General features: G+C 35.3%; 1 protein-coding gene across 1 annotated transcript in view; it reads right to left on the bottom strand.

The window, feature by feature from the left end:
• aldh7a1 (aldehyde dehydrogenase 7 family, member A1) overlaps nucleotides 1-18167 on the bottom strand; it is a 117403-nt gene that overhangs the window by 38793 nt on the left and 60443 nt on the right. Inside the window, exons 4-9 of the mRNA XM_048170704.1 lie at nucleotides 16237-16317; nucleotides 16033-16156; nucleotides 15811-15943; nucleotides 15666-15710; nucleotides 6681-6758; nucleotides 6390-6487 (exon numbers count right to left, since the gene is read on the bottom strand). Of these exons, the coding sequence (XP_048026661.1) occupies nucleotides 6390-6487; nucleotides 6681-6758; nucleotides 15666-15710; nucleotides 15811-15943; nucleotides 16033-16156; nucleotides 16237-16317 (559 nt within the window). The remainder of the gene's footprint in view (nucleotides 1-6389; nucleotides 6488-6680; nucleotides 6759-15665; nucleotides 15711-15810; nucleotides 15944-16032; nucleotides 16157-16236; nucleotides 16318-18167) is intronic.

Genomic DNA, 18167 nt, shown 5'->3' with positions numbered 1-18167 from the left:
CCACTGGGCCGTACTGCATAGTTCAAAGTAAACTAGTGAAATACATGAAAACCGTGCTATTTGTTCTGTATTTGTTGTTACTGACCGAGAAACAACTACAGATGATTCAGTGACAGAGCGGTCCGAAAGAATCCAAATCGTTTCAAATCGTTACGCAAGCACGTTTGGCCAATTCACGGAAAAGAACGATTCGAGACAAATGATTAATTCAAGAATGTTAGGTATCACTGGTTCGGTCGACAGAAATACGGAACACACATAACTGCTGAAATATTCACACAGAAAACGTTTTTTCAGGTCAGTTTGAGGAGTGTGCATGGTAAAAATAGTGTGTATATAGCCGTACAGCAGCAGGCGCCACTGCGGCCACGTATCTAGCCAAATTTAGCCGTACCACCAGGAAAAGAGGAGGAGGGAGATTGGGGTGCTGCGGGCCAGATGAAGATGATTGGCGGGCCATCAGTTGACGAACCCTGTCTTAGTAGGATGAAAATAATCCGTTATTTAAACTGTGATTAAATTATACATAGAAAGCGATCAAAGAATGCTCCCTTTACAATCGGTGGAGCTGTCAGTCAAACAGCACAAGTTTTTCAGTGACTCTCGCCAAAACTCCCATTATATTCAACGAATCTCTTATTTACATTGTGTTTGCACTGTTAGTTATGATGAAAAAAATTTGTTGGTGTGCAGAAATTGAGTTGCAATGACAAGATCACTGCATTCATGCACTCAACAACATGTCTGTGATCGGCTACAATGTTCATCACTGCAAACCTTTCATGCCACGATCTAAATATAATGCCATAAATCTTTTTTTTTTTCCAAAAAATATATTGACATTTGTTTGAACATTAACCCTTATAGGGTCTTTGGGGTCTTTTTAGACCCCAAACGACGTTTGCTCAAATAAAAAAAAAAATTCTCTTTGTCCAAATGACATGAAACTTTGTACCGTTGTTAACACTTTCTAGATCTACAAAGAAAAAGAAAAAAAATCGGAGTGATAGCTTGTTTTTATGTAAGTGTAAAAAAAAAAAAAAAAGGTACACTCAGGGTCTTCGGGGTCTCCACAGACCCCAGGCAATAAAATGTAATTTTGTTATAAAATAACTGCTTTTTAAAAAACAAATGTAATTTTACTCTGTTTATTAATGTTTTTACTTCATATTTGTGCAGTTTTTGGAGGATTTCTCGTATCTTTTAAATTTATATAAATAAATAAATATTTTTACAAAAACAGCTTTTTATGTAAAATTCACTTTATAAAAGACCCACATTTCTAACTTTCATTCATGGGGACAACATGGATAATTTGACATGGTTTAGTGTAAGATTTTTGCCCATCTTTTGGAAAATGCAGTTTTAAAAGTAAAAAAAAAAAATCACTTTTACCAGTAGATGGCTGCAGAGCTCCACTATTTGCTATGTTATTTGACTAACTGAAAGACATCTTTTCATAAGTTTTTTTTTTTTTTGTTGAATTCATATCTAAATGTTATGAAATCACAATTATAACAATACAAATGACTTTTTGTCAAAGTTTAGCATTTTTTGTACTGAAAAAAATTAATTTTTCCAAAATGTTGATTTTGAGGATGAATTTTGTCCATTTTCACAGTGGAGTCTCATCATAATGTAACAATATTGAAAAACATTTTTTTTTCATTACAAAAAATACTAAACTTTGACAAAAAGTACCCTTTATTGTTATAATTGTGATTACATAATATTTAGATATGAATCCAACTGAAAAAAAAACTTATGAAAAGATGTCTTTCAGTCATTCAAATAGCACATAGCATATAGTGGAGCTCTGCAGCCATCTACTGGTAAAAATGATAGTTTTTTTACTTTTAAAACTGCATTTTCTAAAAGATGGGCAAAAATCTTACACTAAACCATGTCAAATTATCCATGTTATCCCCATGAATGAAATTTAGAAATGTGGGTCTTTTATAAAGTGAATTTTACATAAAAAGCTGTTTTTGTATAAAAACCTATTTAAAAAAAATATTTTTTAATTTATTTATATAAATTTAAAAAATATGATAAATCCTCCAAAAACTGTACAAACATGGAGTAAAAACATTAATAAACAGAGTAAAATTACATTTGTTTTTAAAAAAACAAGTATTTTGTTACAAAATTGCATTTTGTTGCCTGGGGTCTGTGGAGACCCCGAAGACCCTGAGTGTACTTCCCAAACGAAGACCGCATAAGGGTTAAAATAATAAAATAAATAAAGTAAAATACATTTATACACATCACAGTCCACAGCCTTTCATTATGTAGTTAAACTTTGCTACTTTACCAGAGTTATTGGCTGTTTTGCTGGGATACAAGAACTGCATTATATATTGGACATGTTCATTACAAAAGAGGTGGGTATAGTTAAATCATCACAGGTTGTCTGATCCACTTGGTTGCAGTAGTGCACAAAGGGAGTCCAAATTTTATAAGTGTCTTTTAGTTTCCCTTTAACAACATACATCAGTTTTTCCAAGGCAAGGTTGTTAGGCACTTCTTTAAACCATTGATTAGGGAATGGTACTTGGGTCTCCTTCCATTTTAAAGCAATAACACGCTTGGCCTGAAGCAAACTAAAATCAATTTGTTTGCGCTTTCTTGCATTCACCTCCAAATTTACTGGATATATATGAAATAGGCAAAATTTGAGAGCAAGAGGGACATTTTCTTCAGTCAATTTACCAATCATAAGAACAATGTCCTTCCAGAATCCTTGAATCTCATTGCACTCCCATATACAGTGATAAAGGGTACCAATTTCTTGTTTGCATTTTAAACAACTGTCTGGAATATTGGGATTAAATGTATGTAATTTGACTGGGGTAATGTAGGTACGAAGAAGCCATTTATACTGCAATACCTAGTATTGACGCTGTTGTTTTGTGCAAATAAACAAGATTCCACCCATTGTTCTTTAGAAATATCTTCCTGAAGATCATTCTTCCAAACTTAAATAAGATAATGAACTCTCTTTTGATCCCTCTAAGATTATATTATAAAAGAATGACAGATTGCCCTTATCCCTTAAATGTTTTAAAGTGTGTTTTTCTATAATTGACAAAGGGGGTTCTAAATACGTTTTAATTTCAGAATAAATAAAACTTATTTTTAAATATTTAAAAAAAAAATGTTTGAGGAATATAATTTTCTCATCAGTTGTTGGAATGACAACATTATACCTTCCTAGTATAAATCGTCTACTTGACTTATTCCCTTATACATCCAGTTTTTAAACCCCTTAGCACTTCTCCCAGGCACAAAATTTGAATTACCCCAGATTGGTGACAAACCTGACAATGTAATTGCTTTATCTAAAAAAATTGTGCTTCATACCATACAGAGATAGTATTCCTAAGAAAAGAATTATGTGTAGTTTTGTGAACTACAGGATCAGGATCAGTCTTTGATTAGGTTGGAGCTAAACTCTTCAGGATAATGGGTCCCCAGGAGCAGGGTTGAAGACCTCTGGTATAGGGCTGTCGCGGTTAAGGAATTTCCTTTGCGGTATTTTTGAGTGGCTCATTACCGCCATATTATATATATATATATATATATATATATATATATATATGTATATGTGTGTGTGTGTGTGTGTGTGTGTATGTAATGAGGATATTCGATAACAAAATTAAATGGAGCGTTGAAACAGGAAGTAAAGTAAACAGAAGAGAATGTCAAAATAAATAAGGGTCTACATAAGAGAACATAAACCTGACAATAAGATCGTACAGCTATTTTTATATATTGTAATATTTCATGGGTATCAGGGCTCTACAGTGCCCCCATTTCACTCGCATTTGCTCCTGAAAATAACTGCGTGCGACTGTGAAAAAATATTTAGGCGCACTGGCGCGAGTGACCCGATCAATTCAAATGAATAGATCTACAATCGGAATAAAAACTCCCAAAATGCATCTAAACTGAACAACAGTTATGTTTTGTACTGCAATCGGCTGCTTCGCATGCCTTAATTCAAAGACTTTGCTTCAGTCAGCACAGCAGAGCAAGTGCAAAAGATGTGCACTCCAGACTACATTTCAAAGATTGTTTACAAGGTGCAACCGGTGTGACGCAGCCACGCGCACTTACCAGACCGCGGTTTCTTTGCAGCCAAATTAATTGTAAATACTACATTTGATTAAAATACTACATACAATTAAAGGTGATACAGAGGATCTTTTCGTCGACTGAGAAACCAAAGACGGTTAGTGAGTTTTTGAAATGAGTGCATGCGTAAGAACAACCCCCCTCCTTCACAGCTCTTTTCAAAGGAACGCCTCCCAAAACTCGTGCACGAGTATTGGAACACAAGTGTTTACCACCGTCATTCACTGTGTCGTGTTAGTGGATTCATTATGTCGGACTCACCGCAGGTAACTCATAATCTGCAGTTGTTACTCCTGTCTCCTGACAAAAACATTGCATGCGGTGCCTGTAGAGTGTGGAAAGTTACTGGAGCGAGCAGCCGCGCACGTCTCTAACAAGGAACGTAATGGCAGTGATTGACAAGCCAGAGGGCCTGGGCCAGTCGTTTACACGATGATCGCGTAAACGATTGGCTGATGTTTTTAAGGCCCTACCTCGTGCACAGATTACGTATATTAATATTATTCCTTTCAGTGCACCTAATAAATAGTCTTTTATCAGTTAGTAAAGACAGTTTCAAGTAATATTGCAAAAATGTATAAAACAAAACATCCTCTTTAGCACCTTTAATTAAAAAACACGCCCATTATGAATGCCCATGTGCATAGCCTATATTACTTTCACTTTTGAAGTAGAGGCAATTCGGAGGCGGCAATTGCTTGAATGGTGGGTGGGTTCATTATTATTCTTAATGAAAAACACAACAACAAAACGGTACAATGACAAACTCGCTTAAATATGTGCTTTTACATTTCGCTTGTCAACCGCTCCTAAATTTTTGACTGTGCTCCTAAATTTTTTTTAAAAACGCTGATTACTTCAAGGAGAGATGTAATGAAACAAGCTATTGAATTCATTTTAACTTTGAGCGCCACTTTATAAGGCTCAGCTGACCAGTATGTTGATGCTAAGGCAGAGATTTCACTGTCCTTTGACACGACAACCTTTTTTCACAAACATATGTCTCGGCCTGAAGGACAGATGCAGGTAATCGCACGCGCTCAGTCGATCTCTCTCACATTCCCTGTCTGTTTAGGCTTGTTTAGTGCAAATCTACAGAGCCTCTGTACAAATCACCATGGTACAAATTATGCTATCTTTATTAACTTATTTAATATTTAGAATATTTAGTTTCATGCATGAAGTGTAAAATGAGAACCTTTCAAAAAATAGAAAACATGCAAATATCGCGGTTGCTGCGGTTTTTGCAGTCCTCTGCGGTTGGCTCGTCAGTAGCGTGGTATTACGATTTTGCGGTTATCGCGACAGCCCTACTCTGGTATATTAGATCTGTGCTTTCATCCTTAAAAGGACAACAGCCTCATAAACTGTTACCATCTGTTTCATTAATATTAATAGAAAAAATTAAAATTGGCTTTTTTACTGAATCACTTTTCTATATTTAATATGAATCGATTTAAATTTACTAATATTACTGTAGTATTTCTTACTACATGTTCAATAAACCTAGGCTACTGTACCTGAAAAACTTTTTTAAAAGTTTAATTTGTGTATTTTTTTCTATTGTATTTGTCCTACTGTTTGTAATTTGCTTCTTTGTTCCTATTTTTATTATAAAAAATAACTGCCTTGCTTTATTACAGAAGACTGCCAGTCATGTGTGTAATGAATGCAGTCTGCTTAAATAGTATTTGTTTTATAATATTGGGTTGACGAACATGAGAAGAAAAACTAAATAAATTTCAAGGTTCACATTTAATTCAGTGGGATTTTTCTTCAAGACCTATTAAATTTTCTACCGCAGTCAAATAGGAAAAGTAACACAAAACGGTAAACTAGAATCAAATCTATGCATATCGAATCAAAATTTAATTTAAAATCATGACCTCAAGAATCGAATCGTGAGGTACCAAAAGATTTTCACCCCTATTATTTATTGTTTCCTTCTGTAGAACCACATCTCTAGCCACCTGTAACCTAAAAGAAGCAAGTAGGAATAAAAGAGAATGCAGATGGAGAACAAAAAAAAACTGCATTCGAACAGAAGTCCTACAGTGATCATAACTCCAAATTAGCAACAAAACCTCAGCGATGAAGGATGGCTTTGCTCGGAGCAATAGCTTGTGGACAGCACTCCAACATTTTCCGCAGCTGTGCCTCAGTCCGGGATCTAGGTCCTTTGCCTATCCTGTTCCTCGTGAGTATATAATATTGTATGATTTGATATGTGATACAAAAAGAATAAAACTCACCGAACCGCTCTTGTACCATCATGGCCACCTGTTTGCCCACATGAGTGCTGCCTGTGAAGGACAGTAGACCCACTCGCTCATCTTTTGCCATGGCAGTGCTGTTTAAACACATACACGCACATGACTAAATGCCTTTCTCTGTACAGTAAGAGTATAGTATCAGAATAACTGTCTAAATGTTCATGATGTATCAAGTGGTCATATGTGACTGAAGTGCTAAACTGATAAGAGTACAAATGTGCTTTAGTGCTTTATTTCAGTTCAATGATCGGCAATATATATGTCATATACCCGATGTCAGCGCCACCACACGTCATAGAACAAATTGCACCAGGAAGATGATTGTGCTCCAACACCTCAGCTACAATCCTACACAAGAACATGAAAATAAATAAATAAATAAAAAACAGGGTCCGGATATAAGAGAGAAAACACTACAAACCCAAGAACTGAAACTCAAAATCACAAGCTAAGAATTCATCAAAATTAGGGATACACAATACATTATCTGTTATCAGTATTTTTAAATGTATCATACATTATATATGTTATAATATATAAGTTTCTGCCTAAAGTGCCCCTATTATGCTCATTTACAGGTTCATAATTTTGATTAGGGGGTCTACTAGAATATTTTTATATAATTTAATGTATACATAGATAATTATCTAATTTTTCTTATAATTTACACTGTTGCACCACCTGTTTTTTACCCTGTCTGAATGCACTTTTTTTTTTTAAAGTCTGCTCTGATTGGTCAGCTGGCATCAGTCTGTTATGATTGGCCTACCACTTAGAGCAATGCCCCTTACCATGACTGGTAAGTCCCGAGGCTTTCTGAGGCACTTTAAATACTACTGTAATTACACCAATTATGGCATAAATTTTTGCCATATTTCAAGGCCAAGATCGGCAATGACAGTCAAGAAGAACATGCTGATCAACCTGAATCACTTAAGCAAGCACAAACATAAAGTTCAGTCATGAAACTCTATCTATCGCTGATTGGTTCTTTCAGTACTGCGACTCCAACCAATCGAAGGTACTTCCTCATTTACGTGGCTTTATTTATACCGTATCCTAGCTGCGATCAGCATGCCGCACAATATGAGAACTCCTATAATTAGGGATGTCCCGATCACGTTTTTTTGCCCTCGAGTCCGAGTCCGAGTCATTTGATTTTGAGTATCTGCCGATACCGAGTCCCGATCCGATACTTCTATAATAGCCTACATAAAAAAAGAATAAAGAAGAGCAAAAAAACAGATCCAGGAACAGTGCTTTTCAGGTTTTTCAGGTATCTAACAGTAATCATAAATTGTAATAAAATATAAAATATCACTGCATGTTATCTTTACTGTATAAAATAAATAGATTAATCATTATTGAAGTTACAAAAACTATTCAGTCAAGAGCAGTGAGTGATTTCTTTGTTATTTGTTGTTTGATTTAACATTAAAAACAGGCAGCAGGAATAGTTGTTTTCCCTTTAAGACATGCACGATCCAGTACATATACTGTTCCACATGCGCTGTCTTTCTCGACTAATATACGTTCACTTAAGACATAACCGACTATGTTTGCTAGGATACTCGCTAGGACGGGCATGTTGACATAATTTTTTGTATGAATGTGGCCGCTGGCGCTGAAGCGCAAGACTTGAAAGAGAACTCAGTATTTGCGCGCTACGGATGAGCGCACACAAATCTTCTCACAGCGCGTGCGAGTTCTCTTTCGCGTCTTGTTCTTGAAAGTTTAAATCAGCAAGGCTTAAATGAGTTAGTTTAAACACAGACAGCAACGTGTGCTGTTCAGGTCTCACCTGCGCTCGCGCGCTATCAACACCCGGGTGATGACGGCGTAAATGACCGGACATTACAGCAGACGGCACTCGCAGTTAACAGTTTACAAAGAGTGACTGTTTTGACCACGCTTTCTGATTATCGTTGTTGTAACGTTTTGTGCATCCATCGACTAAAACATACATTATCTGAACTCTGTCTGTTTTCCACGTTGCTATTTTAAACAAACCATATTAACCAATAGATGCGTCGTCATTCGAGATGGACCGTGGTGCAAGTGCGTACCGAACCGTAAGTGGAGAACCGTACGGTTCGATTTTTTACCAAGAACCGTTGCACCCCTAATACATCCGAGTCCTGATCGGGAGGTAACGTCCGATTCCGATCGAGTCTGAAACCACGTGATCGGGCCCGATTTCCGATCACGTGATCGGATCTGGACATCCCTACCTATAATCCCACCTCCTCCCCAGCGCTACCTGTAGAGATCTGCTACGGGGGGTTCTATCATTCTGCAGCAGCCTTTCCTTTCTTGTTATATTTGACTAAGCTGAACAATTATGTATTTGCTCAGCAACAGCAGCAGCCTAAGCAGATCTCGTCCGCCAAAATCAAGCCTATGTACATTCCATGCTCCATGCTAATAAAATGCTGGTTGAATCTATTCACTCCGAGAGTTGTCATGACTGAACTTTATGTTTCACAGTAGTAACTTTTTATTTTATACCTCTCTTACATTTTATATGTGATGTTATAACAGTCATTTCTCTACAGCATGGTAAAAACTATGTCTGTTAACACATTGACCATGTCATGATGTTTTGCCTGGATTAGTTGTAAAGTTTAATCATAAAGTTAATCATAGAGTGAAATTTTAGTGAGTGAGTTTCTAAGTCATGCCAATTTAAACCAATTTAAAAATGCAATTTTAAGCCATTTAAGTGCAAGGAGAGGTGAAAGAGAACTCAATTCGGTACCCGTGCACTGTTTTCTGTGAGCACACAATGGACACAATCTCAAAATACCCATCTTGGCAAGTGTTCTTGTAAAAAGTCAGTTATGTCTTAAGTGAATGTAAAAAGTTGAGAAGGAAATAAGTTGTTTATCATTATTTTGGATCCGTTCATTTGGTCTTAAAGTGACAGCAGCTTAATATAGCCTACCTGCTGCTATGTCATTAATATTTATCAAACAACAAAAGCTTTAATGAAGGTTAAATCTGCATTTAATTTATACAGTAAACACTATGCAGTGTTATTTTATACTCATTACATTTCTGTATCTTAATACTAATTCTTATTTTATTACTGACTGTTCACTGACTGTTCACTTGCTTTAATAATGTTTGAACCGTGCCTAGTGTGAGTACAAATGGAAAGCAGAGGGTTTTTTTATTTGAAAAATTATCCAATCTGCGATGTCAAATGATATATTATATTATGATGTGTTATGTAGGCCTATAAAAACACCTAAACACAGGTAAAATACACCTTAACAAAAACATGAATTATATATTCCCCTACCCACCTAATAAATATATTGCAATATAAATGGCTATAACATAGTTTTCATTATAAATATTCCACATTTCCACAAACCATGGTAAATTACAACAGTTAAATGTTTGTAAGGGTGGTGATTTTGGGATTTAAAAGTCTTCTAACTTCATTCAGGGCACAATGTTTCTACTGTTTTCCTCATCAGTCTTGTTAGGAATGTTGAGGCTGTTTCATCCGATTTAAACTAGTTTAATCATCGAGTGATTTGTGGTTTGTAAACGAGGTGTGTGTCAAATTGAAACGCTTCTCACTAAATGTCGCAATGCTGTTTAATAACGGTATCCAGGACCGGGAATAAACGCGGCTCCTTTAAGCTTTTGTTCCGTTATCCACTGGGCCGTGCTGCATAATTCAAATTAAACTAGTGAAACACATGAAAACAGCGCTATTTGTTCTGTATTTGTTGTTAAAGCTGCAGTCCGCGATTTTTCCTCTTTGTCGCCATCTCTTGTTTGAAACCCGCAATTGCAGTCATATGCGGATGAATCTAATGTTTGCTGTCAGTCACCACACCGGTGTGGATACTTTAATTCAGAATCACAGATTCTACGTCTTGAAAGTATGACCAATATAAGAATTTTCACTGGAAAATATCATCTGAACAAGTAACATGTCTGCCACTTTTGTTCTGACCAACTGAGGAAAAAGGCATTAGGCCTAATCGCGCTGCCAATGATGATTAAATCCAACAATCGCTTAGCTCGGATCACGTCAAACCGTGCAAATTATTATTACTGTTATATTGTTCTCAAATTGTTAATGTTAACAACATCAGCATTGCGTGACTGTGTATTTAGTGTATATTAGCGTTACCTGTAGATTTCAATTTCTGTATCCACTCCACAGTCCAAAGTCTTTTGCTTTTTGACTATGGGTGAATCTCCAGTTGTCACTGATTATTGTCATTTGGATATTTCTGGATTACAATCCACCATCAAAATGATAAGTTTAATTATTTCAGCTGCTGTGAGAACAGGCTATAAATGATCCGCTACCAGCTGCATCCTTGCGTGATAAAACCTACTTGCCTGGACTCCTTTTTTCTGTTTACAGACGTGACATAATGACGCACAGACGAACAGCTGCATGCTCAAATTTCCTGCGGAAATCCACCATGTCGCTCTTATTATAAAACATTATTACAAGCTTACCGTTGTGAATCGAGCTAAGATAATGAGATAGTTTTGAACACTGGCTGATTATGTACTTGCTCAAAAATTGATTTTGGATAATTTTTAACCAAAAAAAGTTACGGACTGCTGCTTAAATTACAGAAAAACAACTTCAGATGATTCAGTGACAGAGCGGTCCGAATCCAAATCTTTTCAGATCGTTATGCAAGCGTGTTTGGCCAATTCACGGAAAAGAAAGTCGACAGAAATACAGGACACGCATAATAACTAGGGGTGTGACGAGACAGGTATCTCACGAGACGAGACGAGACTCGAGACTGAGTTCACGAGACGAGACAAGATTTTTACACACTATTTTTAAGAAATCCTCAATGGTGAAATCATGACTAGAAAAAATATTCTACAGGTGTATTTGAAATGTTTTAACTAATCATCTTGTAATGAATGTCATTTCAGTTCTACTTTCTGAGTATGAATTATCATATGCAGTAAAAGACAACAATACTCAAGCACTGTAAAAGGTTTTGCCACAAACTCAACTGACTGACTTCTCTTCTGTATGATTTCAGTCTCTTCAGACCTTACTGTACATGATTTATGAGCTTCTATAACTTTTGACCTCCTAAATGAACTCCTTTCCACAAACTGATCATAGAAATAAAAACAGTATAAATAAAAATGTTAACACTTTACAATAAGGTCTCATTTATTAACATTAATGTATTAACCAACATCAACTAACAATGAGCAATATATTTGCTACAGTATTTATTAATCTTTGTTTATGTTAGTTAATAAAAATAGTCATTCATTGTTAGTTCATAGTTTACAGTGCATTAACTAATGTTAACAAATGAAACCTTATTGTTTGTGCTTAATAAGATTAAGAGAAAACTGTTATTCATTTTTATGGTAACGCTTTACAATAAGTGCAACCATAATCACACTCTCTCAATATTCAAAGTGCAAATAAGACCACATTTTTCTTTGATACAGAGCTGAGAGATGGTTACAACTACACTGCCCAGCCTAAAATAGCTTTCATATTGAGAGATATCTGTATTCATCAGGGAGCAGCTTTCAAAATGCGGGGTATTGAGATCGCGTTTGAATGCGCGCTCCTGTTTACTTTCACTTTCGTGATCGCGCGTAACTCTGTAAATATGGAGCGGCGGCGACCGTTATCCAACTGAATTAAATGTTTTTTTATTTAAATACAAAGCAAAACGACAGTGGAGGCGTAATGTAAACGTAGCAGTGGCACATTCTTTCCTAATCATCCTTACACTCTGTCATGGCAACATCACAAGACTACTTTTCGCCTTGACGAGAAATCTCGTCACAGTTTAGTCTCACGAGATCTCGTGACACAAGATCTCGTCACACCCCTAATAATAACTGTTAAAATATTCACATGAAAAACGTTTCTCAGGAGTGTGCATGGTATGAAGAGTGCGCACCGCCAGGAAAAGAGGAGGAGGGAGATTGATTAATGTGCCGTGCAATGTTCCCTCTAATTTTTTTTCCTCGCCGAGCAAAACTTTTCTCTGCTGAGCGCACATTTTGGCCACCTGAGTAAAAACATTTACTTTATATCAGACCTGTACAATGAACGTAAACACACACACAAAAAAATGGTTTTATCATACAACTGTAACATTTAACTTTAATGTGCCGTTTCCATTTTATTTGACCCTTGATGTAACTTAGTGATTTATTAAATAATATGTTTGAAAACAAGCAGTTCAGTCACTAAATTAAGCACATTTTAGGTTACTTGAGATTTTTTCACATTGCTGTATTAACTGTACCAGTTTACCAAGAAATTCTATTAAAAAAAATCTGTCCTCCTGCAGGACAGTTCAATTCTTTATAATAATATAATATGAGAAGTTACAATGATGGTTTGGAACAACCATTATGTGTTTTTGTACAGTCAATTATTAGCAACAAACAGTATTAAACCATCAAAATTACATGTTTATTGCTTATGAATTTCCCAGATTTTATATACCAGGAGGTTAAGATTTTTCGTGTCAAGGAGCCCTAAACAATCCCCTTGTGAGATCAATTTTTTATTAGGCTTATAATATAATATAATATAATATAATATAATATAATATAATATAATATAATATAATATAATATAATATAATATAATTAATATATTATAATATAATTATTATAATATAATATAATATAATATAATATTTAAGTATTTAAACTGATATACAGTATTATATCAGTTTAAATGCTTCCATTTGTTTTAATACACTGCAAAAAATGCTGTTCTTAGAATTTTTGTCTTGTTTTTAGTCAAAATATCTTAAAGTTCTTAAATTAAGAAGCATTTTCTTGACAAGTACAAATTATTTTCTTGTTTTCAGGAAAAATAAATCAAAATTAAGCATGTTTTTCCTTAAAACAAGCACAATAATCTGCCAATGGGGTAAGCAAAATAATCTTAGTCCAAACTGAAAGATTATATAGCTTATTCTTGGTTTGAAATAAGATTATTTTGCTTACCCCATTGGCAGATTATTTTGCTTGTTTTAAGGAAAGACTTACTTAATTTTGACTTATTTTTCCTGAAAACAAAATAATTTTTACTTGTCAAGAAAATGCTTCTTGATTTAAGAACTTTAAGATATTTTGACTAGAAACAAGACAAAAACTCTAAGTAAGAACAGCATTTTTTGCAGTGTATAGCCTATTATAAAGTGAAAACAAACTAAAGCATTTAAACAGATCTGATAGCTAAATATTTTTAAGAAAAGTCAATGTTAACTCTTTTATAGTTATCTAAACATCCCTGAAACCCACACCACCACGACACACAAAAATCTATTTAACCCTTGTGCAACCTTATGGACATTTTTGTCCATTTCAGTTTTGTTTTTTGTTATAAGTGTGCCTTTGTTAATGCCAACTACATGAATTTTGGCTCAGGTGTTTATTTTTATTGGAATTTTAATATTTTACCATCATTTCCTTCAAAAAAAATCAATTTTACCCTCCGTACAAAAAATACTCACACTCTGCACCTTTTGGACAAAAATGTCCACATTGAAACCCATTAAAACTGCAATTTTTTAACCCAGGGCCATTTGACTATAAAATGATACAATATTTGCAAATAGGCATTCATTTTATGGGCAAGGCTTCAAATTTTACATTTTTACAATTTTTTACTAGATTGTGCCATATTTTCAAATTTGGCATATAAAAGAATTACTCGCTTTATTTGTGTTTTCTGCTTATGCATATTATAGTCTATTATAGAGTCAATTTGAAAAATAATGCAGCTATAATTGTGTGGGTATACTGGTAAGGATGTCAGAATGTAGTTTGCATGTGTTTACTGAAAATTTAATGTGTGTAATTATTTTGAAAGAAATTATATCGTACTGGCAATCAAAAATCCCAGTCCATGTATATGTCGCACCCTTGGCAGGATCATAGGGCCATGTGAAAACTATGAAAAAGGTCAAAGAAGGCTTTGAGGTTTTTCTTTTTCGACCAAACACACATCTTAACCCTTGATTGCACTTTTTCACTTGTTATTGTTTTTGTACGGAGATAAAAGGTACGCTTGAATTTGAAGTAGAAGCCCCTAAACACATTGTTTTAGTTTTCACCACAAGAAAAAGCTGATTTTTTAGTCTGGTAGATTTTATACAAAGTTTGAGTTCACACAGGTGTCCTCACAGCCAAACCTATAAATATATGGTGCTTGAGGGGTTGATCATTTCATTGTTTGAAGAGACGTTACTCAGCAGAGGAAGCTCTGAAGCTAGTGTTGCCCACTGACAGTGAGCACACAGGTGCATTAGAAGCCGAGGATGTAAAGAAACCGATTTGTAAAGCGTTAAAATTCTGAAAATGAATGAATGTTTGGTAATTATGAATAGAAGAGATGCTGATAAAAACAAACAGTCAGGGAAAGTGTAAAAACAATATTAATATATAATATTTCTATGACAGTTTTTTGGCATGGACATTTTTGTCCATTATGGACCCAAGTGTTAACAATAACTCCATTGCGGTTGTCCAGAGCACTGCAATTGTTTCTCATTTAAACTACTACAATCAAATGGATTTCCCCACACATGATCTTCATGTCTGTTCTCTGCGCGGCAATTATTTTTTTCTGCGCGGCCGCGGCTTCAGAAGTGCGCGGCCACGCACGCGTGCAGCTTAGAGGGAACATTGGTGCCCTGGTCTATTTCATACTTTACACAATAATGACTTTAAATGATCTTTTGGGGGTAATATCTCAGCCAAATTTGATGTGCAATTAATTTGTGATTCATTCGATTAATTAATCACTACATCATGTAATTAATTAGATTAAAAATTATACTTACTTGACAGCCCTAATTTAATTTTTAATTTAATTTAATCACCTTTAAGCACACTCAAACACTTTCGCTATGAAGGGCAGCAAGAAAGCATAATTGACTAGTTATTGCCTTATTGCACTTTACTGGTCTTATTACATACAATTAAACATTTTTTTGACCTTGTAAACTTTATTCAAAATGCCTTAACTTGCTCTTCATGTGATATGCTGATGTATGCAATGCTGTGCTGCATTTCAGTCAGTTGCTTTTAGATCTGCCTCCATTTCAGAATGCAACACGTCTCACAATCCAGAAAATCCTTACCAGTAGCTAAAATCAAGTCTCGCCTTTTTTTTTTTTTAATAAGACGTTTCACTCTGAAATACATGTGAAATAAGAATTTGGAGAGGGGAGGGACAAATACATGTAAACGACATACTTTGTAACAGCAACACTTGTGAGGGGTGTTGTCGGAGCTCCTTTCCTGTGAAGAAAAGAATTACAAAGTCATTAACTGCACATTAAATGCAATTATTATAGATTCTGCATCCAGTTGACACCCGATGAGAAACACAAGGCCTAACCAAAGACAGACGTTGCCGCAGATGAGAGCGATGGCGTTGTTCCAGCCAAATACAGCCACAGGAAAGTTAAAGGCAGTGATGATTCCTACCAAGCCAACAGGATTCCACTGCTCAATCAGTGCGTGACCCGGCCCTCAAACCACAAGTAAAAAACACTCAGTGTCTGAATTTATTTTAATACAACCACAGCCCTGTTTATATGCATGAATAATGTGAACTCACTTTCAGAGGGTAAAATGGGTCCGCCGATCATACGTGACAGTCCTACAGCATAGTCACACACGTCCACATACTCCTGCACCTCACCAACACCCTCCACATAGATCTTGCCCATTTCCAGAGACACCTGCACACAACACACTCATCACAATGCTGCGCCATCACTCATTTATGTGGATTGTTACAGTCATTTTAATGCAATCTTACCAAGCTGCCGAGAGCTTTGATCTTCCTTCTTAAAGCCTCTCCAATCTGTCGAACGATTTCACCTCTCTTTGGAGCAGGAACCTGAATGACAACACGTGGACAATGGTTCAGTGGTTTATATATACACATGAGATACTTAATTCTTGATAAAATTGGTCCACAGATATAGGTTTTATTGGCCAATTCTAACACTGATACACATATTGAGATAGCAAGATGACCTGAAGATAATCTGAAGATATTTTACGTGCTCTTATAAAAAAATATTAAAAACCCAGTATATTCCAGGGTTTTTGCAGAAAGCAGTATTTGGAAACACGTAGTAAACTCAAATATTGTTATCTACTTCATGGTTTAAGGGATAAAGAAAACATTTAACACTCCTTAGTTTCTGCTGGAGAACATGGCATATGTGGTCATGGAAATGCATTAGCTTCTTACAAATTTTTGAAGAGTGCACATCAGGAAATGATCAGAGAACTAACGTTATATATAAAGGTGTCAGGGGTGCAAACTCATCATGGGTGAAAAAAGCTTGTGTTAGCACTTTGCTTTGAACTTTGAGCATCATAACTTTGCAGATGTTGTTTGTGCTCTAACAGCAACATTACACACTAACTAAAGTTAAAAAAGTGAAATTATAATGAACCACTCCTTTAAATCAAAACAAAAGTCGGCCACGTAAGGCTAATTCACAGTTCCAAGCTTGACATTATTTTTTTCATTTTTTACAACAAACAAAAAAGTATGAAAACGCGTATCAATCCACCTACCCTCCCTCCCCTTCCACCCAACTTAACCCCACGGTCTCTTTACAATGGGGTACATAATGCATAGAAAAGTTACCAGAAAAACAAAGCCACAGGAAACATAAAACAAGAATTTCAAAAAGAGCCAAGCTTGATATATTACTGAAATATTGAAAGTTTATCATAACATTTATTTAACAGATTACTGAAATATTGAAAGTTTAACATTTGTTTAACAGATGCTATAAGGATTTTATGATATAAACATTTTTGATACCATAGAAATTTAATTATTCTTGTCACCAATGTCAATACTACAAAAACTACTAGCCTAAATAAATAAAACAAGCTCACTGAAGACAAACAGTTAAGAATAAAGTAATTACAAGCAATAGGACAAAAAAAACTATATGAGAACAAATAAATAATAAATGTTATAAGCATTGAATAAATTTATTAAATGTATAAAAACACAGTATAGTCTTCATTGTGTAAATTAAATATTCACTCTTATTAAAGTTACAGAAGTGGAATAGTCAAGAGTAGTGAGAGATTTTCTCTCTTTTGTCGTTTGATTAATATGAATGACAGACAGCAGAAAAATTATACAGCTGTCACGTTAAGAGCTGCCCAGGTCCATTATACTGTAACAAGCACGTTTAAATGACTATTTACACGAGGATACTTGCAAAGATGGGCATTTTGACACATACACTTATGTATATTTAACCGCTCAAGGCCAATAATGTAGCAGCGGATGTGTCTGCATCTCTCAGACAGCACTCAGAAACAGTCTCTCGCGCATATGGAGAAATGAGTTGTCTGTCGCTACTGACTGTGATTCAAAGGTTTAAAAGCACTGTTTTGAACTGCAATGCTTAAAAATGCATGCAAATGATAAGTTTTCATGACCACGCAGCACAGCAACCTCAGGTAAATGAGTAACGTAAGAAGCCTCGAGTCTGTTGTCATCCACCGTGACTCTGCCCTGCAACACCTAGTATTATAACAATTAATCATGGCTATTTATTTAGCCTATAATATAAGTGCTTAATGTTCCAGCTATTTGACTGCTGTTACAGTGAAATATTAGGCTACAGTGACAGCAGTGCATAAGTGTGCTTACATTTTTCTGTACCAGACAGAAAGATTACATGAGGTGTGGATTATGCCATAAAATAA

The sequence above is a fragment of the Megalobrama amblycephala genome, linkage group LG2 (assembly GCF_018812025.1).
Source record: "Megalobrama amblycephala isolate DHTTF-2021 linkage group LG2, ASM1881202v1, whole genome shotgun sequence".
NCBI lineage: Eukaryota > Metazoa > Chordata > Actinopteri > Cypriniformes > Xenocyprididae > Megalobrama > Megalobrama amblycephala.
Note: the sequence above shows the minus strand (reverse complement) of the source record. Positions and strands in the feature narration are given on the sequence as shown.